Raw genomic sequence first — 25650 nt, 5'->3', positions numbered from 1 at the left:
TTTTTGTGTGTCTCAACCCCTCTTGCAACTTCAGCATTTAACATTTTTAGTTTATGCAGTCCTAAATAGTAAACGTAAAAGCCAGAATTTCATGAACAGGGGCTAAACACCAAGCGTGCACAAGACCCAATAAGCATTTATTATTATTATACAGGATTTATATCGTGCCAACAGTTTGCAGTGCTTTACAACGTAAGGGCAGACAATGCAGTTACAATATGATTCAATACAGAAGGAATCAGAGGGCCCTGTTAACATTTTAAGTTGGAATCTGATTACAAATGTCACAACTATAGGTGTTTGCATAGCATCCGTTACTGGTTTCCTGTGTATGGCAATGTCAGAGCAGTTTTTTTTTTCCTACTTAATTGGATGTTTAATGTATTGTGCCAGTGTAATGGATGCATGCCTTAGAAGCGCCCTTTGGCAATTGGTGGTTGGGTGCTTTCCTGCTGTCTGCTCCTTTGATTGAACTCATCCCTTGCTACCATCTCTTCCCATGTAATTGCACATTGCAGTCAAAGTACAAACTTTAAACCCATTGCTTTTGTCAAGTTTGTGACCAGTTCAATCTGGTTTGTTCAGGATGACATCAGAGAATAGCTGCAGCTGAATGTAATAGAGCGACTATATAACACCTACTGCCCCTGGAATTTAACACACGAGGGACCAAGTGTCTGCTAGCAGCATCAACTCCGGAGGAGAAAGACTGCCTGTAGTCACAGCAATTCTTTCATAACCTTCTTAGTTTGTTAATCTGTATACAGGAATTTTATGGCCATGCTGTTAATCACCCATGGTCTTTAGTCACTCATGACTAGGCATTTCAAAGAGATGCAGGCTGGACACCAATCACTTCTATTGTTAACAAATGATGAATTGTTCTGCACAGGTCAGTGTAAACCCTATACAAAGGATTAGGGGAAGCATTGCACTTTTGTTGAATATAAAGCAGATCTGCAAATAACTGCAAAGCACCATTTATAAACGATTGATATGACAATAGGATGTTCCATGTAAATGCCTTCATTTGCAGCCAAGACACACAGATGTGTTACATCTATACAAAACCACTTCCTGCCAGTTGACAGAGTTGCATACCAAACCACACTGTAAACACTGGGTATGGTCAGATGTCAGATGTGCAATTCTGTAGCAGCGTTTATCAGCTGCTACAGATAGCTAATACCAACAATGCAACTGGTGATTTAATCGCTAGTCACTTTTGATGGCACTGCAGCATTAGATTGTGCTTTGCTGTAATTTCTCCTTTTAGCCATTTCAGCAACCTATCATAGAGATGCATTAAGGCTACATTGAAATTGCCAAATAGCAGTGGCTGACAGCAATAATCTGAAACGCTGCCTGCACACATATTGCAAGCATATGGCGGCTGTCAAATTTGTACTTTGCACAAATCAATAGCTGGTGCCGTCACTGTAAGCATGTAACTGTTCATTTGAGCGGTCACATGGGTGCAGAGCCTACGACCTACCGTGGATGTAGCCATTCTGTATCTAGGGTTGGTTGGTTTTTGCAGAGTTCTGTATCCAAGGTTGGTGTTTTTGCAGAGTTCTGGCCACAGCTATTTGGTCAGTTTGTATGTGACCATAGCACAATGTGTTGCTGCAACGAAAGGAAGCATTTAGTCAACTCTGAATGCTGCAAAATGTCTGCTATTCTGCCATGTAAATGTGTCTGCAATTCGACAATGGGAATGTAGCCTAAATGTGAATTTGCTGCTGACCCAGTTGCACTGCAGAAACTCAATCACTTAGACCACAGGTGTCAAACACAAGGCCCGCGGGCCAAATGTGGCCCCCCAGGCCATTTCATGTGACTCTCGCACCTCTCCTGCAGCATTCCCCTTGTCTCTGTAGTCGGCAGCAGAGAGGACAGAACTCCTTTGCCAGATCCTGCACTCCTCTGTGCAGCTGCAGAATGGCTCAGCTTTGCCCCCCCCCTTCTCAGCAGTCCGCAGAAGAGAGGAGGGCAGAACTTCTCCTACAGACCCCCCCCCCCCCCCGTCTCAGCATTCAGCAGACTATGGAAGCTGACCCCAGCCCTCCTCTGGTTCTCATCCAGACCCTGCACTTCTTCCCAGATCCACCCGCATCTTCTTCCTGGCAGCAGCACAAGGTAAGGGAGTGCATTGTGATGTTAGGAAGGGTGGGTGGCTCTTGATTTCTGATGGTGAGGGTGGGGTTCTTGACCTCTCGTGTAAGTGGTACGTGGGGTGCTCTGGACATCTAATCCTACAGATATAACTGGCCCTTTGAGGGCAACCATAATGCTGATGCCGCCGGCGATGAAACGGAGTTTGACACCCCACTTAGACTGAGAGACAAATTGTGTTAAAATGTTTAGAGTTGGTGAGCCTATAGAAAATTGTTATGCATTTCTGTGTGAGAAATCGCCAATACAAAACGGGAATAATCAGAGGAGAAGTCACCCCGATGACAGATGGGTGATTTTTCTTATAGCAATTTTATATTTTGTTGCAGCAATTTTTCACTTAGAAAATCCTAATGATTTTCTTTTGGGATAACGGCAATTTGTCGCTCAGTGATCAAAATATATATATATATATGAACATTTCAGCTTGGCAGCAAATTTGCTCGCGGTTGACATATAATTATACTACTTGTGGCTAAAAGGCTGCTTGTGTCTCCCTCTGTACACTGTGCCAGGCACAGTACGATGTTGCTTTGTCACTGGCCTGAACACTGCTAAATTTTGATCACTAGTAATGGGAGTGATATCTTGCAATGTTGGCTACAGAGGAAGCCAGTCCATAAGAAAACAATAAGCAGCACTTGTTGATTCCGCAGCTGTAGATTTTTGAAAAGGGTCATTGGCTGGATGTCTAGTGGCAGAGTGGGTCTGTGCGTCGTCAGCCTTTATTTAACGCTTTTTATATGAAATGTTGCAGCAATTCTTATGCTTGGCTACAGATCAGTGAAGGAGAGCAATTTGTAGCAGAGGCCAACCCAATGCTGTAGCAAATTGCCAGCCATTGTCTTACGGTTTTTAATCTCTGCAAGGAACAAGGATCCATCTGAAGAGAACACCTTTTTTGCTTTCTTAAGCCTCGTACACACGCACCGATTGTTGGCCATAAATTTTCGGCCAACGTCCGATCGGCCGATTGTCTGCTTGTTAGTATGATGCTTCCGACAACTGACTGCGACTTTTCGGCCGAATAAAATCTGGTGTGCATGCTATAAAATTTTTGTTGGCCGTCACCAGAACGGCCGATTGTTCCTCAGTCAGTACAGATTTCGGCAGACAAAAATGTGATGATCAAGACTGGGCATGCTCAGAGAAGAAAAAACACACGAAAAGTAGACCAGAACATGACATCACTTCTGCAGTTGGTTGTTGTTGGCCGAAAAAACTCGTGTGCAGTCTAGAGCACATTCCAACACAACAACACTGGACAAAAGACGGCCGATCGGTCGGCCAACAATCGGTGCGTGTGTACGAGGCATTCGTTTTTATAAATGCTGATTGCAGAAGCGGTTTAGATTTGCTTTGCTAGTATTGGGAAGAAGAAACCAGTAGAAACTTTTAAGTGCTAATTCTGCATGTACATTAACATATCTCACATAAAGCATCACAGGACATGTGTGTGTCCTTATCCACTGGAATGGAAATCACAGGAATAGAAGAAATAAAAAAAAAAAAAAAAAAAAAAAAATATATATATATATATATATATATATATATATATATATATATATATATATATATATATATATATATATATATATATATATAATATATATATATATATACACGACTTCTATTAGGCTAAGGGCATCCTTAATTCTTGGTGTGGTGGGAGAGGTCTCACGATCTGTGTAAGGCTGTGGAAGTGGTGTTACATTTTTGAAACTGTTCAATGAACGTGGATTCTATCAATTTTGCCATAAGGTTTTTGTTCCGTCTCTATTGGGGTTACAATTACAATATACTGAGAGAACATTCATGCACACTTGTATGTGATGCATGAATATTCAAACATTTGTTTCTGAAACGAGCATAGCAAATGTTTAGTGGAATATCTGTAGCAGCCTGTTTGATGTGCTTTCTGCAACCAGTCTGAACTGGATGGAGGGGGGAGAATTATTTCAAGCCCCAGCCGGTATGACATCAGGAAGACCTAGCAATTAGCTCGTCTAATGCCAGCATAGCTGCAGATTAGAAATCACCTTCCTGTCATAATAGTGTAATTATCTTGAATATGAGCAGATAAGCGGATGGGAGATGCTTTAAAACTTCTGCGCTGCCTTGTACAGTATGGACATTATAAACTAGTCTATTATTTAGAAAACATGACACAGCACATTCTGGCCATGGGGATGTAATGTATTCCAGGAATTGTACTGTACAGACGTGAAATCTACAGCTTGTTACTGGCACAATTCAATTGTTCTGTTGTCATAAGCTAACTGAAACGTACTTGTGTCATTTTCTTCTTGCTACTGATGTTTGGGTTCAAATTATCGTGCTAAAAATTACATATTTCACATGGCTTAAGACTGATGCTTTTGTTTTATGGTGCATGGGGTTGTGGGTGAGCTGCCACCAAAGATAAAATGAGTCTTGAGTTTCTGTGTGTCCCCCCCCCCCCCCCTCTTTCTTCGCTTATCCAAAGAATAGATCAAGACCCCAAGGGTGGCTCACTAAGCTAGCATTTCAAACCTTAAGGTAGAATCATTGACTTGGGGTTAAAGGAACTGGACATGAATTTACTTTGGTATGTTTTAGCACAATAACATCAAGGACATGGGATTGGCATACCCAAGATGGCAAAAAAAGACTTCAGTCTTCTCTTCTAGCAACACTTGATATAGACCTTTTTAGGTGGCAATCTGTATTAGACTGTTAGGCACAACCATGCAGCACAAGTACTTTTCTACAAGGTCCACCAGCAGTGTTTATGCCCAGCGTTCATGAACACTGTCCAGCAGTGAAGTAATTTCCCAAGATGGACCATCTTTCTGCTTCACTTTTTCTGGATGTACCCTCCAGCAGGGCAGCCTATTCCCTAAGCTCGGGATCCTCCTTCAGCAACAACCTTCAACGTGCAGCTAGCCTGTAAGGGAAAGCTCTCCACAAAGTCTGGAAGGACCCCTCTTAGATCACCTTTATAGAATTCTATTCTCCCCCAGCATGCAATAATAAAAGTACAGCGCCAAACACTTCTAAAACAAATATATGCATTAGAAGAAAAAGGACTAACAGAGTCCATATAAAGTCTGTGAGGCCAGGTGCTAAGGATCAGAAATGAATGAAGAAAAGATTCCAACACCATAGATGGAAGCCCCAATCGTGGAAGAACCACGTGCTCATGTGTAGTAATTCCCTTACCAGAACGTTAGACCCCCGATTAAGGAAGGTCAAACAAGCATGGATCACAGAATTTACCAATAGGGTAGGGTCCACTCAGGTATCTGGCACCAGGTCCGTCATGGTAACTTCATCGATAATAACGTATCCTCACACTTCATGAGTAATGGGTAAAAATGTCCCTCCAAAATCAAATGGGGCTCAAATAGTGAAGTATGTACGTTTTTTTTTATTGGAATAAAATAATAAGTAAAAAACTCACATGACGTTGCATAATACAAGGCCTGTACTCATAATGGCCGCGGCTGGAGGCGTGTCTGCATGTGGGCTGGCGTGACTGATGTGTTTCGTCGCACCATAGGACGTTGGCAATAAACCTCTTAGGGATTTGCCTGAAAGGTGTAGGCATTCATAGCTCTGTAATATTATTATTCTTGCTCGATCTGCTAGGGCCACTTGCTAACAGGCTGCAGTAAACCATATTCTGAACTTGGAGGAAGCCCATTGAATACAGAACACTAATATTCAGGGCTTAGATTAACTACAGCCCAAACTCCTACTAAACTTTGGCTCGGGGACACTCTAGCATAATGTGGAACTAAAAGAAAACATTTTTAGATCTGGTGCAGCTCTGCGTAGAAACTAATCAGCTTCCAGGTTTTAGCCCTCGTTCACACTGAGGGTGGGTTTGAAATCGAGTTCAGCTGAGTTCGGGGGCAATTTGACAGACATCTGTGTGGGTTTCTGCAAAGATGTCTATTGAAATCGCACCCGAAGTCACAAAAAGTAGTGCAGAAACTACTTTTTGGGAATTGGTGCGGCGCTGCAAAGTGCGCTTCGCACAGATTTGGACTGTATCGTTCTTGGCAATAGGCTCCGATTTGGCATGGGATTTGACATGTCAAAGCTTAATTGAACAAGCTGAAGTTAGAAGCTTGCTACCATGCACACCAGATTCTGATTTTAGTAAATCTCCCCCACTGACTGCCTGATTGTAGTTCTTTAATGAATGTTCACTTCGCTGCGCATGCATATCCAGCACACTCTGGCTGTGCTGAAAGAACGGACTCCCATGCATAGAATGGCACCATTCCAAGCTGGGCAGTCAATGGGCTCAAGACAATGACAGAGGCCAGTGAGACCTGTAACCATTGCATTGCTGAAAGGTATAAGTGAGAACCTCCCTTTCATATAACCATAGAACAGTCTTGACTGCCCCATCCATCCTCAGTAATTTTTTTATTTTTTGAGCTTTTTCTGTATTGCAGGGTTGGTTAAAGCCTAGTACATAAGATTATCGGATGAATGAGCGTCCTTTTTTTCTTTTTTCTTTATTTTTTTTTTTGCACGCTAGTCTCAATAACTAAAGCGAATAGGTTACTAAAGTACGAAAAGTCTCGTACGACAGAATAAAAAAATTCAGTAGTGATGTAATGTATTTGTATTTTCAGACGAAAACTACTGCTTACACAAAAATCGTACGATCTGGTATCGTACAAGAACCTTTTGTTTTTGTCCCTACACTAACGATTAGCTTATACAACTGCGTCGAAAGCGGTATTTTTTGTATGATATTCTGATCGTGTGTACGGGGCTTAAAGCTGGTTAAATCCCCGTACACCTGATCAGAATATCATACAAAAAATACCACTTTCGAAGCAATCGTTAAATAATCTGATTGTTCGTACACCGCTGTCGTCCGAAAGGACAAACGCAAAAAGGCTTATTGTCCGATACCAGATTGTACAATTTTCTTTAATCAGTACAGTTTTCATCCGAAAATACAATACAAATACACTACAACACATTACATCACTTTGAATTTTTATTCTGTCGTACCAGAAATGTTTACTACTTTAGTAACCTTTTCGTTTTCGATTATGGGGATTAGCATCCAAAATAATGGTGATCATTCGTCTGATAATCTCATCGTGGGTAGTAGGCTAAAGGGCCGTACACACTTGACGAAAATCGGACGAAATATCCTCCGATTTTTCTGTCTTCTCATTACCGTTTTTAGTCGACAGTGCATAAATGTTCACGAAATTTCTCGTCCGATTTTTCTTTTTTTCGGCACATTTGTTCCTAGACTTCCGGGTTGTCAGCAACTTCAGATCATGTGTGGTCTTTCGTATACGATTTTTCACGGATGTACTGCATACACATTAAACGAAAATCGGTCGTCTGGGGACAGACGAAAAAAAAATTGGTGTTTGTCCCTCCATTTTTTTTTCGTTGAAAATGTCGGCATCGGCTGCTGAAAGTTGTGTACACACTAGGCAAAAATCAGACGATTTCACATCGGGTGGGAATTTTCGGCAGATTTTCTACTAGCGTGTACCCTGCTTTAAAGACAATAGATTGTAGCAGACTGTCTATGGACAAACTGATTGCTGACTAAACCTTTCTAACCAGTTCTTCCTAAAAAAAAAAAAAAAAAAAAAAAAAAGTGGAAATTCAGACTGGGCAAACTTTTTGGCTGGGGGGGGGGGGGGGGGGGTGACTGTAACAATCAACTCATTAACTTTCCCTGAGCAAGCTTGGACCAGAATATCAGTCAGCAATTGTTGAGGAGGTGCCTACAAACTTTTCTTACAGAACTTGTTTATCAGCATGAACTTCATGGCACCAAACCCTGAGTTGCATGTAGCAGATGTATTACTCACACTTAACTGGAAACTGTATGACCATAATTATTCTGTACGGGCAACACTGCAAATGTTTGCACTGAAGTGTGCAAACTGTGTCTAATTTTAACTTTGTGTCTGTTGATAGCAGTATCACTCTGTGGGGTGGGTGGAGGAGGAAAGAGAATGACAGCTGCTTATGTCACACCCTGGTATGAAGCAGTACAGGTTCAATGACACCCATTCTGTGGCCTGCAAGAGATTGATTTCCTAGCTACCAAAATATAGTGTAGTGAGGGAATGACAAGTCAACAATGCAGCAACTTGCAAACTAAGGATTGGTGTTTTTACACAATAATTGATACAGGCTTACAAGACAGGATGCATGTCTTACATTTCATAATAACTTATTACTATAAGTTTATTACTATAGCTATGTATACATTTTTATGTATATTCTCTATCTGCCATGTCTGCATACCTTTTTTGGAAGGGTTGCTAGAATTTGTACACATTTTGATCAATTCAGTAACTCCAAAATGGGAATCCAAAGTAAATCTACTGGCGTTACTGAGCTGTCAATCTAACGTCTGGTTATTTGCTATGGATTACTGTACTTTGCCTATCATTGCTGCATTTTACAGCATTGCAGGAGAAATATGGACTGCTCTTAAGTTAGAGAAGCATAGGAAAAATTGTAATGCTCAATACATGAGGTTTATTTTGCTGGCTTATTGTAATTTGTCAGTAATTAAACTTGTTTACAAGTGCCTGTGACACTTTTTTTTTTTTTTTTTTCTTTTTTTCCACAGGTGAAAATGAACTTCTTGAAACACTTCGAAACATAGCATCAAAGAACAAGCTCTGGAGATCCTATATTGGCATGGGTTACTATAATTGTTCTGTTCCACAGGCCATCTTAAGAAATTTACTGGAAAATGCTGGCTGGTATGTCATGCGTGTTTGTGTGTGTGTGTGTGTGTGTGTTTTTTTTTTTTAATTGTCACTTGTTGTAAGGCACAACTTTTTTGAAAAAAAAAAAAACTGTGCTCCTAGAGTAAAACTATATCGGAAAGGGCTGGCATTGTCTCAAATTTACCTTTTAGGTATCCATGTAAGTGCTTTTATCAGTGTTTGATCAATTATTTTTCTACAACAGCCTGCGTTTCTTCCTAAAGAACAAAATAATTAAACTTCCCTGGGTAATGGTAGTTGGGGAAATTTTAAGTTTGAATCTAATAAGTCTGAGAGGTAAATGGCCTACAATGCCTAGTTAAAGGAAACCTGTTATGAAATTTGTTTTAATCAGCCTTTCACAAACTCCCAACAGAGGAAACCAAATGGCCATTGGAAGTATTTACTTATTTGTAGCGAGCAGTAAATGAGCTTTAAAATTAATCCTCACTAACCTTTTGTAGCTGCGGGCACTGTGGAGCAATTGAATTGTAAAGTTTACCGCAGAAGCCCTGAAATCATTCATTTGGTACTCACAGCAGCTACCGACTCAATTTCAGAAATGATTATACAATTTTGTTGTAATTTCAATTTACAGTTTTTTATCCCAAAGAAAGGGGCCTGTAAAATGTTAAGGAAGTGTACCTTTAATACGCACACCTTTTATGATTGTAATACACATTTTCCTGAATGTGCTGACACCTTGTGAACAAGTGGATGGAGTGCCAGAAAAAAATGTATATCGCAGCTAAATGTCATGTATTCTGTAGCATAATTTTATATATTTATGTATAGTGTTCCCTTGAACACTGCTCTAAAATGCTCCTGTATAGAACGCAATATGCACATGCCTGCTAGATACCCTATAGCTGCTTTCAGGGGCCTCTCTAAAAGCGGCAACTTTTTTTTTTTTTTTTTTTTTTTTTTTTTTTTCTGCACATGTGCTAAAGCCCTTTAAACTTTTTTTTTTTTTTTTTTTTTTTTTTTTTTTTTTTTTTTTTTTGCTTTTTTCATACACTGATTCTGAGTAAAAACAAAATAATTCTGAGTGGGTATTGGGCTTGCAGACGATAATCCGGTTTTTAATGTTTCTGGGCACAAGAGGGGTTATAGAGATGCTTTAACAACTGTTAAATAACAGCATTGATGGTATGAAGAGTTCACCTCACCAGAATGTGTTCTGCATGTGAGCAGGTTGGGGAGGGGGGTGTAGACTACTTGGCTATGACCTAAGGGCACAGATATGGTGTTTTTTTATTTTAAATATTGTTACACGAGAGTAACAATTTTACACACTACTTCACTTTCAATAATGACCTCAATCTTCAGTGCATGGATACAGCTATGGTAAGTAAAATGGCATACAACAAAAGCCATAAAGAGACTTGCTGTATTGATTTATCTTTTCGTCATATGAACAAAAGGTGAAACAATCTAAAAAAAATAATGCATTTCACCCATCAATCAAGCTAAAATGCATGCATGTCAATTTCCTAGACGCCACAGCATACATCAGGGCTGATACTTTAATATACAGGAAATTCACTGACCAGTGCCGCTGTCCCGCTTCCACCATTGCTGACTTGTGTAACTGTCCAGTTTCCGCCCCAACACACCAAATGGCCATCATACACAGCCAGGCCATAAGATTCCACTGGAATGTGCTCAGGCCATAAGATTCCACTGGAATGTGCTCAGACCCAGAAGATTGAATCCATAATCTCAGAATACAAGCAAACTCCTTCCATTGGAGAGGTTACATGGACAAAACCACCAATACAAGCACAAAAATACGGCTCTGAAAACTTTAGGAGAAAAGAAACCAATAACCATGTACCGCTAGCAACCTCCTACAATCCAGCACTAGAAGGGATAAGAAAGGTAATCAACGATTTACAACTTATCATAACGGAGAATGAAATTCTGAAATAAGTATTCCAACATCCCCCCCCCCCCCCAAATACTGGCTTTCAGACAACTAATCAGCAGGAAACTTCATTCTGATTTGTAAAGTCACAAACGATGCAAATGCTACAAACAGTAGCCAAATTAATCATTGAAAAGTGTTTTGCCTACACCTACACCTTCAGTATCACAGGACCATATAGCTGTACCTCCCAGCAGTGCCGGGACAAGGTCATCCAGGGCCCAGGGCCCAGGGCAAGAATGCCAAACTGCACCCCCCTCCCCTTAGGGTTAGGGTCCAGGCGACCCCCCCCCCCCCCACCCCCATCCCTGTAATAAACCATTGCGCCCAGGGCAACTGACCCTCCTGCCCTGCCTCCCAGTAATGTTGTGTGCCTCATCCAATGCAAAAATGAACAGGCATACCATTTAGGGAACATAAGGAGGATGATTTCTGCACACCTGTAGGACATCATTTCTCACAGCCAGACCACAACATGGAAGACCTATTCTGGTTCTTTGGGGGAACTTCAAAATTGCTCAGGAAAGAAAAAATTTTGAACTAAGGTTTATTTTTTTACAAAAAAGACAAAGGACTAAATGTGGAGCTTGGTTATCTAATCCTGACAGTTAAGCCTCGTACACACGCAACGATTATCGGCCGACCGATCGTCCGACTTTTGTCCAGAGTTGTGTTTTGTTGGTTGGAATGTGCCTAGACTGCACAGGAATTTTCTCGCCCAACAAAAATCAACTTCAGAAGTGATGTCATGTGATGGTTTACTTTCCATGTGTTTTTCTTCTCTGAGCATGCCCAGTCTTTCTCATCAGATTTTTGTCTGATGAAATCTGTACTGACTGCACGAAAATCGGCCGTTGTGTTGACGGCAAACAAATTTTATAGCCTGCACAACAGATTTTTTTCGTCCGAAAAGTCGGAGTCGGTTGTCGAAAGCATCATACTAACAAGCCGAAAATCGGCCGATCGGACGTTGGCCGAAAATTCCCGGCCAATAATCGATGCGTGTGTACGAGGCTTTACTCCCTCTCCCTGCCTTTTCTAACTTGCTACCTAAAGTTACTATTGCTGTGTGTTTGTGCCTTTTTATTTCTTCCTCCTCAAGATTGTCTAACATTCTGCTAAAATGTTGTGTATATGTACTGCTTGGACCTTGAAGGGGGAACACCCTGAAAGCTTGTCATACTAATGTGAAAATGGAAAAAAAAAAAAAACTCCAGTAGTTCTTTGTAGCTATTTGGGTACAGACATTTTAAAATAGGATAAGCTGGAACTGTAGTTTAATTTCTAATTTCGGTGGCCTCTTGCCTTGTGCTTTGAATGGGATCTACGACTACCATGGTTCTAAAGCTGCCATAAGGCTGAATCAGTTAACCTCCTTAACCTTCTATTGTTTGCTCAAACCACATCTGCCTCTGTATCCCATGTGGGTGTTTGGGTTTTTTTTTTTCTTGTTAGTCTGTGTAAGAATGTGTGGCCATTCTTGTATTCGGAGGTGTCAGACCTGTTTTATAGGATAAGAAATATGTAGAACGCACCCCAACAACAAACAGTTGTAGCTACATTAGGGATATGGCTTATTATACACTGTAAAGTGGGGCTTACAATGCACACCTTAAATATTTTAAGCAGAGAATTTTTCAGTGCTAATGTTTAATGAGAACTGCTGGCAATCTTCTTCAGGATATGAGAGAAAGTGGTACCATGCAGACATAATGCCTTGTTCTGAAATTTGCACTAAATTAAAAGCAAGAAAAGTTGCACTGTGCAGCTTCCATACACACAGAATATGAAATCTATGGAGTATTACATTGGGGTTGATGTGCAAAATCTGGTGCAGTTGTGCATAATAGCCAATCTTCTTCTAACCTCAATGTTCAATGAAGCTTTGGCCAAAAAAAAAAAAAACTGGAAATGAATTGGTTTCTGTGCAAAGCTGCACCAGATTTCCACTCTCCGGTTTTAGTAAATCAACCCCACCCAGTATATAGAACAGTTTCTACTGTGCAGCTTCTATATGTGGAGAATAATAAGAAATATGAGAATTACGGCCAGCATACAGGTTAAGAGAAGTATTTGATATGCAGGGTCCATACATACAGGATAGGAACAAATGGTTAAAGCCAGCATACACAATGAGAGGTTACAGTACAGGGTCCATACATACAGAATAATGATGCTACATAAAGCCAATTGGGTACTGTGTCATACTTTATCAAAACGAAATTCCATCTAATGTACATAACAAAATTAGTAGTACTATGCAAAGGTCATATTCAGATGTTTGTCAACCTTTTTAGAAATGGAAATCAAAAAACACAATACACATTTTACTGCAAAAAAAAAAGATTTTTGTCCTGGCTTTTTTTTTTTTATATTTTTTTAATTGTTTTAAATATAGACATGGCTGGTCTATTTCCATTTGCAAGAATCCACCTATCAGGAAAAATAAGTGTTAACATTAGAGCAAGCTCTGCTCACAATGCCTCCAAAAAATGCCAGTTGGAATTTGGTCTCCTTGGAAACCAAGCCAACAAATTCCAGGGACGTGAGAAGAAAATTAAGGACAAAAGATTGTGGAGAACAGTGTGTCGGAACGCTATACTAGAGTCTGTAGGCACTCAAAGCTTCCTTTTAGTTTGTGATTGTGTGCAATTAACATGCAGTTAATTTTAATTATACAAATGTATATTACATTCACTGTCACTGTCTGCTGCTGTGTTTAATTCTATGCAGCACCTGGGCATAGATGAGTAAAGGCCCGTACACACGTACCGATCGTCGGCATACAAACGTCGGCGGACGAAAGATCTGCCGATTGTACGCGTGTTAGTATGGTGCCTCCGACAGATGTCTGCGCACAATCCGCGGACAAAAGTCTTTCGTGCAAACATGAAAATTTTTGTCTGCGGACACCAGAACGGACGATTGTTCGCCTGTCAGTACAGAATTCGGCCGACAGACCGCAGATTTGCAAGACTGGGCATGCTCAGAAAATTAAAAACACAGGGAAAGTTAACCATTACATGACATCACTTCTGCAGTCAGTTGAAGTCTGCAGACAAAATTCTTGTGCTGTCCTTGTGCTGTCTTTGCACTTTTCAACAGACACCGACATCCCGGGGAGAAAAGAGGAACATTTGTATGCCGACGATCGGTACGTGTGTACGGGGCTTTAGAGAGAGGTGTGTGTATATTATAATATTTATTTTTTTTTGTTTTAATGAAATCTCTGTCAGGACTCTGTTGGTGAGATTGCCCCTTATTTCTTGTCCTGGTTAACACTCTAAAGCCGGATACACATGGGCTGAATGTCTGGAGACCTTTGCTGGTTCAAAAAGAAACAAAAAAATGTCGGATGAATAGCCAGTATTATGTCGGTCTGTCTGACAGAAGCTTTTTGTGCATGCTGGAAAACCAGCAGCCGACTACTCCTGGATCCGCACTGTCAGCCAATGGCAGAGAGTGTTGATTTGAGTGTTCTGGCTGGGGGGCTGTCCCTCCCCTGTCAGAACACAATAGCTCAGCAGGGGAGATTGCTATATTAACTTTGCATAATTAGTTAGTATATTGGCTATGGCCGAAGTCCACGTGTCCCCCCCCCCCCCCCCCCACTGTTGTAGAGAAGGGGAAGGCTAGAAACCCAATTGGCAAAAATGTGAAGCACCACACCACTGCTGAAAAGGTTCAGATATGATTTTATTCCAGTAAGGGTCATGGTGACAATCGGAGTATTTCGGGGGTCCAAAAATGCCCCTTCAAGGTTTGAGATAGAAAACCTTGCATATGGACTAGAAGTTAACTGGATCTTTTTTTAAAGGTTCTTGCAGTGTGGTTCTCTGCATTGGTTTTGTCAACTGCTGGTTTTGGCAAACCAGCTGCATGCAAAGTCCTGAGCAGATAATGGTACTGGAAGAGGTCCATACATTGTCTAAATATATACATTGTTTTCTATCTCAAGCCCTGATGAAGACTGTTCTGAAATGTGTTGACCACTCTTTCAATTGTCCCCTTGACCTTTACTGCAATAAAGTTGGGTCTGTACTTTTCAGCAGTCAAGGTCACATTTTTGCGACCTTACACTACAAGCCAAGGAAATAATCTTCTGGTGTAGAAAGCATCTGCCTGAATCTGGACACTTTCCTTAAGCTAGGAAAGCAATACCAATATGAGAACCTATGATATTTTCTACTTTCCTTTTAATTGAGTTTTTAAATGCTGTCTGTGTCCCCCTCACTTGGTGACATTTGTCACCGGGATATGAGGTTGAGCTAAAGAAATTGCCAGTGAGAAATTGGAAAGCAATAAATCCAGGACAGTGGGGTCCTAAATCTCTATCCAAAACAAGAGTTTTAAAGTGCAACTTGTTAGAAAATTACAGTACTGTGCAAAAGTTTTAGGCAGGTCTTAAGAAATGCTGTAAAGAAATCTCCAAATTCCAATATATGGGGTGACTACCCTTTTTTTTTTTTTTTTTTTTTTTTTTTTAAGCTTCAAACTAGCATCAATTCCTACACTTTTGCACAGTCAGGGGTTTTGATGTATTGGGGTCAGGTGTATGATTAACACGTTATACAAAGCAGGGGCTAATAATCGATTTTCATATGTAGGTTGAAGCCATCATTAACTGAAACAAAAACAGCTGTGTAAGAGGCTTAAAACTGGGTGAGGAATAGCCAAACTCTGCTACCAAGGTGAGGTTGGGGAAGAACTTTTTATGTTACAAGTCACTCCATGCCAAGACTGAGCACAGCAACGCAAGACTACATCACCAAGGTCTTTGCCGGGCAAAGATTTCAAAGCGGACTTGAGTTTCAAGATGTTCAAGCTCTGAATAAGCACAAAGAAACAGACAACGCTGAGGACCGTAGATGCAGTGGCTGGACAAGGAAACTTCATGCAGCAGATGAGATAAATCCTGCTTCTTTCCCTTGGATATTAATAGCTGTTCATCCGCATGGAAATGGCGGAAACCAGTGGGACCCAGGTAGACCCAGCTTCTGTCTGGAGAAGTCTGGCCAGAAGTTGTCTTCATGGAAGAATTGCGGCCAAAGAGTCATATCTCCAATGTGGAATCAAGGCTAAGTGACTCAACTTGGAGTGAAAACATAAAAACTGGGGTGCTTAACCAGTTACTGTCCCCTCTATAGCAGTATTACTGCTGCAGAGCGGCACTTGTGCGCCAAATTGTGTGTGACTATAAACGCTTCTGGGTAGGGGGTATGCACGCTGCCGGTGGCTAGCGCCTGCTGTGGTTACACACAATATCCCAATATCCACCAGCACCTGATGATTGTTGGGCTATCTGCTTGTGTAAACAAGGCAGATCACTGTTTTGACCAGAGGGAAGGGATGTCATTTGTGTCCCTGAAAAGCAGTGAATAAATTGCATATCTTCCCCTAGTGAAAGCACCTCACAGTTTACCTAAACACTGGCCAGGCAAACCGTTAACCCTTTGATAACCCCTGATATTAACCCCTTCTCAGCCAGTGTCAGTGTAGTGACCATGTATATTTTTTAGCACTGATCACTGTATTTGACACTGACACTTTTTGGGGACCAGTGACACTGACTTTCTGCCACAATATCACAGTCCTGCTATAAGTCGCTGATCACCATTACTAGTAAATAAATAAATAAAACTATCCCATAGTTTGTAGATGCTATAACTTTTATGCAAACCAATCAATATACTGTACGCCTATTGGGATTTTGTAGCAGAACACATATTGACCCAAATGGATTAAAAAAAAAAAAAATAATTATTTTCTTCTTCTCGGACCCTGACATAGGATGTACAAAATATCGGCCGATACCGATACGTTGTGACCAATATATCGGTATCAGTATCGGTCCTGAAAAAACCATATCGGTCGATCCCTAATAAAAATATATACATTTTATGTTTTAACACCTTTCATGTAATGTCCCCAAGTTGAAAGACCAGCTGTCAGTTCCTTTATATTTTAATGGTTTATTTGCACACCTCCCCTTGCTCCTCAATGTGTAGTACTTGCCACACATGAGGTGAATGCTCCCTTTTCCTTCACGTGACTTGACACCTGGGAGCTGTCCTGATGTCCTATAACCGGTTCTCGTTGGATGCTTCTTGCAGCAGGCCCCTCTTGTTTCTCAACCTTGAAGGCTCTGACTATTCTAGCAAGCCCCCGGTATCTACCATCTCACTCACGCAGATGAAGCCACCAACAGCCTCACCTCAGTTTTCAGTGGGTGATATGTTAGTGTCTAGGGTAATTCTTATACGGTTGTGGCTATTATCTGAACAGTGATGACCTTTGCTACATGATGTGATTCATGAGTGGGGTTGTCTGTGATTAACGTTGTTTCCTTTTTTTATTTCATTTTCTTGTATGGAAATTTTTACTTTTAAACCTAATAAAACAAAGATTATATAAAAAATAGTTTGCCCATTTATAGCTGGAAATGCCGTTATACGCTGTATTATATCATACAAAAGCTGATCTTCAAATAGATGCTTCAAAGTAATTTGTAGACCCTAATGGTCTAATGACATGGAGGGCAAGTAGGTGGTCACATCCTCCTTGGTGAACTTTTGATTTAGGGGTCCCTTTAATGCCTAACCAGTTCACAATGCATGTAAGTAAGAGAGGGGAAAATATATTCACATTTCTTTTTTTTTTTAGGTTCCAACAATGTCTATCCAGCTAATAATCGTAGTAAAAATTAATTTGAATGAATACTAAATGTGGGTAATGTCACGGGAACTCCTTTCCACAGAGTTCCCTATTCACATAACTGCCAAGTATGGGAAAGTCCTCATTGCTCCAACAGGAGATCTAGCAGTGAGGAAGGGGAACTCTGTTCCTCTTTCCTCTCTCAGGCCAACACTTGATGGGGTTCTGTGGGACATAATTGGGTATGGCTGAGACCCGGAAAGTGAATATTGGTTAAATAGTCCAAATTCTTAAAGTACTATATCGACATCAATGTGTAGATAGTTTCTTATACTTTACCTACATTTATGGTGAACTGGACATCAAAACCAGTTAAATTCAGGGTGGAACAGATAGGTGGTTCATAGGCTTATCCTTTCTGGCACCTCCTCCTGGGCACCATTATTTAGTTACATAGAAGGTGAGGTTGAATAAAGACAATAGTCCATCCAGTTCAACCTGTGTAGGTGTGTGTGGCTGTAATCATCTCACATAGCCCTGAATGTTCTGATCCTTGAGATGTACGTCTAAAAGTCTTTTGAAAGCCACCATACTTCCCGCAGAAACCACCTCTTGTGGTAGAGAATTCCACAATCTTGTAGCCCGAACAGTAAAGAACCCCCCACGTTGCCTGAGGTTAAAACGCTTCTCCTCTAATCGCATTGAATGCCCTCGAGTCCTCATGCAATCCCTTCGACTGAATAGCTGTTTTTCTAAGCTGAGATCCCTATTGAGATATTTATAAATTGCTATCATGTCCCCCCTCAGGCGTCTCTTCTCCAGGGAGAATAAATCAAGCGATTGCAGACGCTCTTCATAATTAAGGTCCTCCAATCTCCTAATCAGTTTAGTTGCCCTTCTCTTATTTATTTTATTTATTTATATTATGAGATTTAGGCAGCTGCATTATTCATCCAATTGTAAATGGGGTGAATATGAATGCAGTGCAGAGTGAATCCAGTTGAATCATTGATAAATATAACCCATAGGTTTTTGCTAATGCAAAAGTATTATTGTATTTCAACATTCAGACTGAAAACTCTTGATTTGTGGTTTTTTATCTACATCCATCATTATCAGACTTTTAGGGCCCTTGTACAATATTAGATGCATGCATATAGCTAATGAAATGGTCCCAGTACAGATGCAGCAAAGAGACAAAAATCATCTGCTACACATATTGCATTACAGGCAATCTTGCAAACCTATTTGTTGTTCTGACCATAGTTTTTTATCTTACTAGGGTAACACAGTATACTCCATATCAGCCAGAGGTGTCCCAGGGTCGTCTGGAGAGCTTGCTGAATTATCAGACTATGGTGTGTGATATAACTGGGATGGATGTGGCCAATGCTTCTTTACTGGATGAAGGGACGGCTGCTGCTGAAGCCATGCAGTTGTGCCACAGGTTTGAATTTTAAAGTATTTTTGTTTTAGTCCACTTCTGTCCCAGTATATATTTAAAGTAAATAACCAAACCAGATGCTAAATACAGTATAAAAATACATATGTGAACTTTTTTTTACCCTCCAAAATATATACAGTTCCTTAGCCACTGTTTTAAGATTCACACACAATAACCAAGAGGGTGACAGCGCTGCACTTCTGCATTGTCCCCTCCATGCCTGCTAACATTATGCTAAAGTATTATTACCACCACCACCACCACCCCTCCTGTAAACCTGCCTATCCAGTCATTCCTCTTCCAACTCCCAGTACCTGAATCCATGTTTTTTACAACCGCATTTGTATGCAGTAGTGTGGTTGGCTCAAGGTGCTGGTGCTTCCGTTGGCACCTATTTTTCTTTTGTGCAGGGTATTCTGCATGATAAATTACTGTTTGTTTTTTTTTCTGATAAGCAACCTAGTAGTAAAGCAGTCCATTTTTTTTAATAAGGTTCTGAGTTTGGATGTGTGGAGCTCCTATGTTTTTATTTTTTATCTTGTTGATCCTTTTTTGTTTTGCAGACACAACAAGAGGATGAAGTTCTATGTGGACAGCAGATGTCATCCTCAAACTATAGCAGTGGTACAGACAAGAGCCAAGTAAGCATTTTCTTTTATTCTTTCAATGGTTCCTAGTAAATCCTTTTGAATTGTATTTTTTTTTTTTTTTTTTGTCCTGACTACTTTTGCTGACCTACAGTGGTTATCGAAAGTTTGGGCACCCCAAGTAAAAATTTGTATTAATGTGCATAAAGAAGCCAAGGAAAGATGGAAAAATCTCAAAGGCATCAAATTACAGATTAGACATTCTTATAATATGTCAACAAAAGTTAGATTTTATTTCCATCATTGACACTTTCAAAATTACAGAAAACAAAAAATGGCATCTGCAAAAGTTTGGGCACCCTGCAGAATTTATAGCATGCACTGTCCCCTTTGCAAGGCTGAGACCTGCCAGTGTCATGGATTGTTTTCAATCATCGTCTGGGAAGACCAGGTGATGTCAATCTCAAAGGTTTTAAATGCCCAGACTCCTCTGACCTTGCCCCAACAATCAGCACCATGGGATCTTCTTAGCAGTTGTCTAGAAAACTCAAACTGAAAATAGTTAACGCTCACAAAGCTGGAGAAGGCTATAAGAAGATAGCAAAGCGTTTTCAGATGTCAATATCCTCTGTTCGGAATGTAATTAAGAAATGGCAGTCATCAGGAACAGTGGAAGTTCAAGCAAGATCTGGAAGACCAAGAAAAATATCAGACAGAATAGCTCACAGGATTGTGAGAAAAACAATTCAAAACCCATGTTTGACTGCACGATCCCTTCAGAAAGATCTGGCAGACACAGGAGTTGTGGTACACTATTCCACTATAAAGAGATACTTGTACAAATATGGTCTTCATGGAAGAGTCATCAGAAGAAAACCTCTTCTACGTCCTCACCACAAAAATCAGCGTTTGAACTTTGAAAATGAACATATAGACAAGCCTGATGCATTTTGGAAACAAGTTCTGTGGACCGATGAGGTTAAAATTGAACTTTTTGGCCGGAATGAGCAAAGGTACATTTGGAGAAGAAGGGGCACAGAATTTAATGAAAAGAACCTCTGTCCAACTTTTAAGCATGGGGGTGGATCAATCATGCTTTGGGGTTGTATTGCAGCCAGTGGCACAGGGAACATCTCACGAGTAGAAGGAAAAGTGGATTCAATAAAATTTCAGCAAATTTTGGATGAGAACTTGATGCCATCTGTGAAAAAGCTGAAGTTAAAGAGAGGATGGCTTCTACAAATGGATAATGATCCTAAACACACCTCGAAATCCACTGGGGTTTACATCAAGAAGTGTAAACTGCCATGGCCTTCACAATCTCCTGACCTCAACTTTAATTGAAAATCTATGGATAGACCTTAAAAAAGCAGTGCATGACAGACAGCCAGAAATCTCAAAGAACTGGAAGACTTTTGTAAGGAAGAATGGGCAAAGATACCTCAAACAAGAATTGAAAGACTCTTGGCTGGCTACAAAAAGCGTTTACAAGCTGTGATACTTGCCAAAGGGGGCAGTACAAGATATTAACTCTGCAGGGTGCCCAAACTTTTGCAGACACCATTTTTTTTGTTTTCTGTAATTTTGAAAGTGTAAATGATGGAAATAAAATCTAACTTTTTTGACATATTATAAGCATGTCTAATCTGTAATTTGATGCCTTTTGGAGATTTTTCCATCTTTCCTTGGCTTCTTTATGCACATTAATACAAATTTTTACCTGGGGTGCCCAAACTTTTTGATCACCACTGTATATTCTTTACCTACTTCTTTAACTAGCAGTCTTGTATGTACTAGATAACCAAGCAATGTCCAAAACTCAAATTTTCTAATCTGGATATGCAAAGTTTCTCAAAAAACAGACCTAACTAATTTAAACAATATTTTAATTCAATCTTTACAGGCCTATAGAGTTCATCTTGCAAAATACCAATTTTCAATCTGATACTTTTTTTTTTTTTTTTAAAGTAGAATATATTGAAGCTAATGTTGCAAGGATATTCAGAAACCTTTTTCTGTATATAGAAAACTGAACAGTACCTAATGGCAAATGTCTGTACAGTTGTGCATGAGCATCAACATCAATTCCACATGAGCATCAACCATGTTGAATTTTAGGCTTTGTTGCTTCTAAGTACCAACATACTCTTTCTCAGTTTATTCAACCAGCCTCTATTAGTTAAATGCTTTATTTACTATGATCATCAACTCAGTCTAGTGCCCATAATACATTATTTTACTTATTTACTTTATACTATATGAAGAATAACATTTGACTTGTTCTATTCAATACTTTTTTGTAGTGAGCAGAACTGGACACTGTATTCTAAATGCGGTCTAACTAAAGATCCATATGTAGGGGAATCTGATGATGATATACCCTAGAATTGGCTTCTCCCACTGCCTGACCACATTGTTTGTTTTTTTTTTCTTATTTTTCAATCTGAAATGGGCACCCCAATTTTTTTTTTTTTTTTTTTAAGTTCAGACCAATTAACTGTAGAAATTCCTTACTCTGAAAAAATGTGTAGACTGATATTTTGTTTTATTTTTTTAACATTTAAATTCCTAGCTGTTTTTGTACTATATTCTAGCTACATTGGTGTTACAACAGAATTAAAGCTGCCGCATGAGATGGACTTCAGTGGAAAAGACGTCAGTGGTGTTTTGTTTCAATATCCTGATACAAATGGAAAAGTGGAAGACTTCACTGAGTTAGTTGACCGTGCACACCAAAATGGAGTAAGTGGACTTGCTATATAGTGGTACCCACTATACTCTGTGTTGAATATGGACCAATGTACAGGCTAAGTAGTAAAATGGGGGTGTAGTTTTGCCTAGAAACAAGAATGCTAACCATTTGGTAGTTTTTACAGGCACATCTAAGGGAGAGTAAAAATATTCTTTCTTCTTTGTTTTCTTGATAATACAACTAAAGACCTATAGGCCAGCTAGGAAAATAAATATTTACTAAAAAATTTTGAATGTGTGTTTTTTCATTTTTTTTATTACTTATGGGAGACCAGTCATATTGTTGATATGATGCTCATATGAACAGATGGTAATAACTCTAACTTTTCTATCAGACCTTGGCTTCCTGTGCAACCGACCTTCTGGCTTTGTGCATCCTGAGACCTCCTGGGGAGTTTGGGGTGGATATAGCTCTGGGAAGCTCTCAAAGATTTGGTGTTCCACTCGGCTATGGAGGACCACACGCGGCTTTCTTTGCTGTGAGGGAGAACTTAATTCGCATGATGCCTGGAAGGATGGTTGGTGTGACAAGGTATGTCAGTCTGTACCTGATTACAAAGCTTTGTGTGTGTGTGTGTGTGTGTGTGTGTGTGTGTGTGTGTGTGTGTGTGTGTGTGCAATCCTACTCTATTCTAATACATTTAGCAATGTTGGGTCATGAGTAAAAATTTTAAGAGCAAGTTTAATTTTATTTTCATGATACATGAGAAGTCCAGATTTTCCCAAGAAATCTAAAGACTTGCTGGTATGTGAGTTGATGGCTCTGATAGCCTTGTGCAGTAGTTTCACTGCAGTGTTTTGGATTCACAAATATTGGAAAAAAATGTTAAATCTCCCCTAGTACCCAAAACAGAAAAACACATGATAAACTCTCAAGCCAGCAAATGGCTTGTGTCATAACTGACCACATGTTCAGCATCGTGGCATCTGCAGATCAAATGGCCACCAAGATGGCAGCTCCCTTGGCTGTAAAGATGGGAGAGCTTAGTTCTGCTTTGACTCTTTTTTTTTTTTTTTTTTTTTTTTCAAAATCCCTAAAAAAGGCCTTAACCTAGAACCCTCACCCACCGCACCTCTAAAATGTGCTAGGAATACATAGTCGGAGGAAAGTATGTATAAAAAAAAAGAAAAACCTCTTTGCTTGTTAAAGAGGAAGTAAACCCTCCTCTAACACTTTTACCTATAGGTAAGCCTATGATAAGGCTTACCTATGGGTACTGCAAATATCTCCTAAACATGTACCGTTTAGGAGATATTTACATTACATGCAGCCAGTGACGTCACTGGCGCATGCGCTCTGAAGGAACGGCCGCTGGTGCCGTTGTTCAGTGAGAAAAGCATACCCCTTGAGAAATGCATACCCACGTCACTTCCTGTGAGGAACAGCTGAGCAGCGTAGCAGTGCGCATGCTCACAGCCCCGGATACGTAATGGAACAGCTGAGGAGCTTACTAGTGCGCATGTACGGAGGGTATGAAATTATGACGGCTTATGACGGCAGTGTGTGTAACGCGGCGGTTACATTAAAACAGCTCGGCTGCAATATGAGTCATCTCCGCTCCTGTCCCTGTCAATTCCCTGATCTTGGCTAGTAAATATAAAAGCGGCGGCGGTGTATGAAATCTAAATGAACGGAGATCTCTGCTCCGTGATTTATCTTTTCATACACCCGCCGCCGCGGTGTAACGTTACACAGACTGCCGTGAAAAATCCATACCCTCCGAGCATGCGCACTAGTCAGCTCCTCAGCTGTTCAATGACGTAGTGGTGACGTAGGTGCACCGGAAGTGACGAGGGTATGACATTTTCACGGGTAGGTATTTTTCACGGAACACTGTTCCTTCAGAGGCCCGTGCCGTGACCGTCGGCTCCCGCGCGCTTGCGCAAGAGTGACGTCCCTGCGGCTCCGGCCAATTATATGGCCAGATGCCAGGATCCCGGAAGACGGGCTGGTGGACATGTATAGGGCAGTAATGGCGGTGGTTGCTGGCTGAGGAGACCTTTTTACTAATAACCAGAATAATAAGGACCAAAGGGCAAGCTGACAATGATATTGCTTACATCCTTTTTTTACTGTGAAGCTTAGGCTATTATAGGAAGAAATCTATTCAGTTTACAAAAATCTTAATACATTCTCTTTATGCTCTGAGTGTTGTTTAAACTCTATTGCTTTAAAACCGTAGTGCATCTTCTGTCTATAATTTATTGGTTCTGTTAGGAGTGTGTGGGGGGGGGGGTGGTTATTTTTGTGTGCGTGGTGTTTATTTTATTTATTTTTTTTCTGCATCTTACTTTATTTTGTCACTTCTTTAGGGATGCTACTGGAAAGGAAGTTTATCGACTTGCACTACAGACCAGGGAGCAACACATCCGAAGGGATAAAGCCACAAGCAACATCTGCACAGCACAGGTAACTCCAGTTCTTGTACCAAGTGCCAGGGTTATGTCTGAGTTATTCTATTGTCTACGAGAAAATATGTTTCTATGGCTTATTTTTGAACTCCTACAAATTGCTTGGATATCCAAAGTTACCCACATTTTTTTAAGATCCCCTGGGGTAGTCAGAGTTTTTATTAACAAAAAAAAAAAAAAACACACTAGAAAACTTTTAGATATTGGTATTTGAGTAAAAATGGACCACAAATGTACCAAGTATTAACATTGCTAGCAAGCTAAAGTAAGAATAATTCAATTGTATTTTCAATATTAAAAAAAAAATAATCTTTTGGGTAAATTTAGTATTTTTTGCATGTGAAAGCCACACATTGGCAACAAATCTGATACATATAGGGTGGCCCCTACTGTTCTCTGTAGGATCTCATACAGAATGTATTTAACAATGCATAATTGGAGAGCAAACTTAGCTGGAGGTCAGTGGCGTCGGCAGGGGGGGGCTGACCGGGGCTATAGCCCCGAGTGTGCTCTCCAAAAGCCCCGAGTCTCCTGTTGCTCAATAAAAATGATTAGCCCCGAGTCCCAAGGCCTGGGTTTGGCCGGGAACTCGGGGCTACATATCAGCATTGTAACATTAAGCACAGCCAGTGATATGTGGGGCGATTCGGAGGGGGCAGCTGCAAGGACAGTGATTGCAGCTGTCAAGTTTTAGCATTGATGTCGGGTGTGGGCGGGGCCATACGCGGGGCTCCGCCCCCTTTTTCCGTGGAGAAACAGAAGCTGGCTGGGGAGGAAGGTGGCAGGGGGCGGGACCAATAGTAACTGCTGAATGGGCACACAGAGCTTCCCATCCTCCCCAAGCATTCAGAGCTAGGAGGATTTTCTTTTCATCCTCCGCGCCTGAAATTGGCTCCACCCACCTCCCTGCCTTTAGGGAAACTGACTGAAGCTGGACAG

General features: G+C 40.5%; 1 protein-coding gene across 1 annotated transcript in view; it reads left to right on the top strand.

Annotated features, from left to right (window-relative positions):
• GLDC (glycine decarboxylase) overlaps positions 1–25650 on the top strand; it is a 69892-nt gene that overhangs the window by 11711 nt on the left and 32531 nt on the right. The window contains exons 3-8 of the mRNA XM_082257546.1: positions 8795–8930; positions 18800–18964; positions 19525–19602; positions 22143–22290; positions 22635–22831; positions 24613–24709. Coding sequence (XP_082113672.1) covers positions 8795–8930; positions 18800–18964; positions 19525–19602; positions 22143–22290; positions 22635–22831; positions 24613–24709 — 821 coding nt within the window. The remainder of the gene's footprint in view (positions 1–8794; positions 8931–18799; positions 18965–19524; positions 19603–22142; positions 22291–22634; positions 22832–24612; positions 24710–25650) is intronic.

Source organism: Pelophylax lessonae (assembly GCF_965119305.1).
Source record: "Pelophylax lessonae genome assembly, chromosome: 1".
NCBI lineage: Eukaryota > Metazoa > Chordata > Amphibia > Anura > Ranidae > Pelophylax > Pelophylax lessonae.
This window is presented reverse-complemented; position numbering and strand designations above follow the sequence as displayed.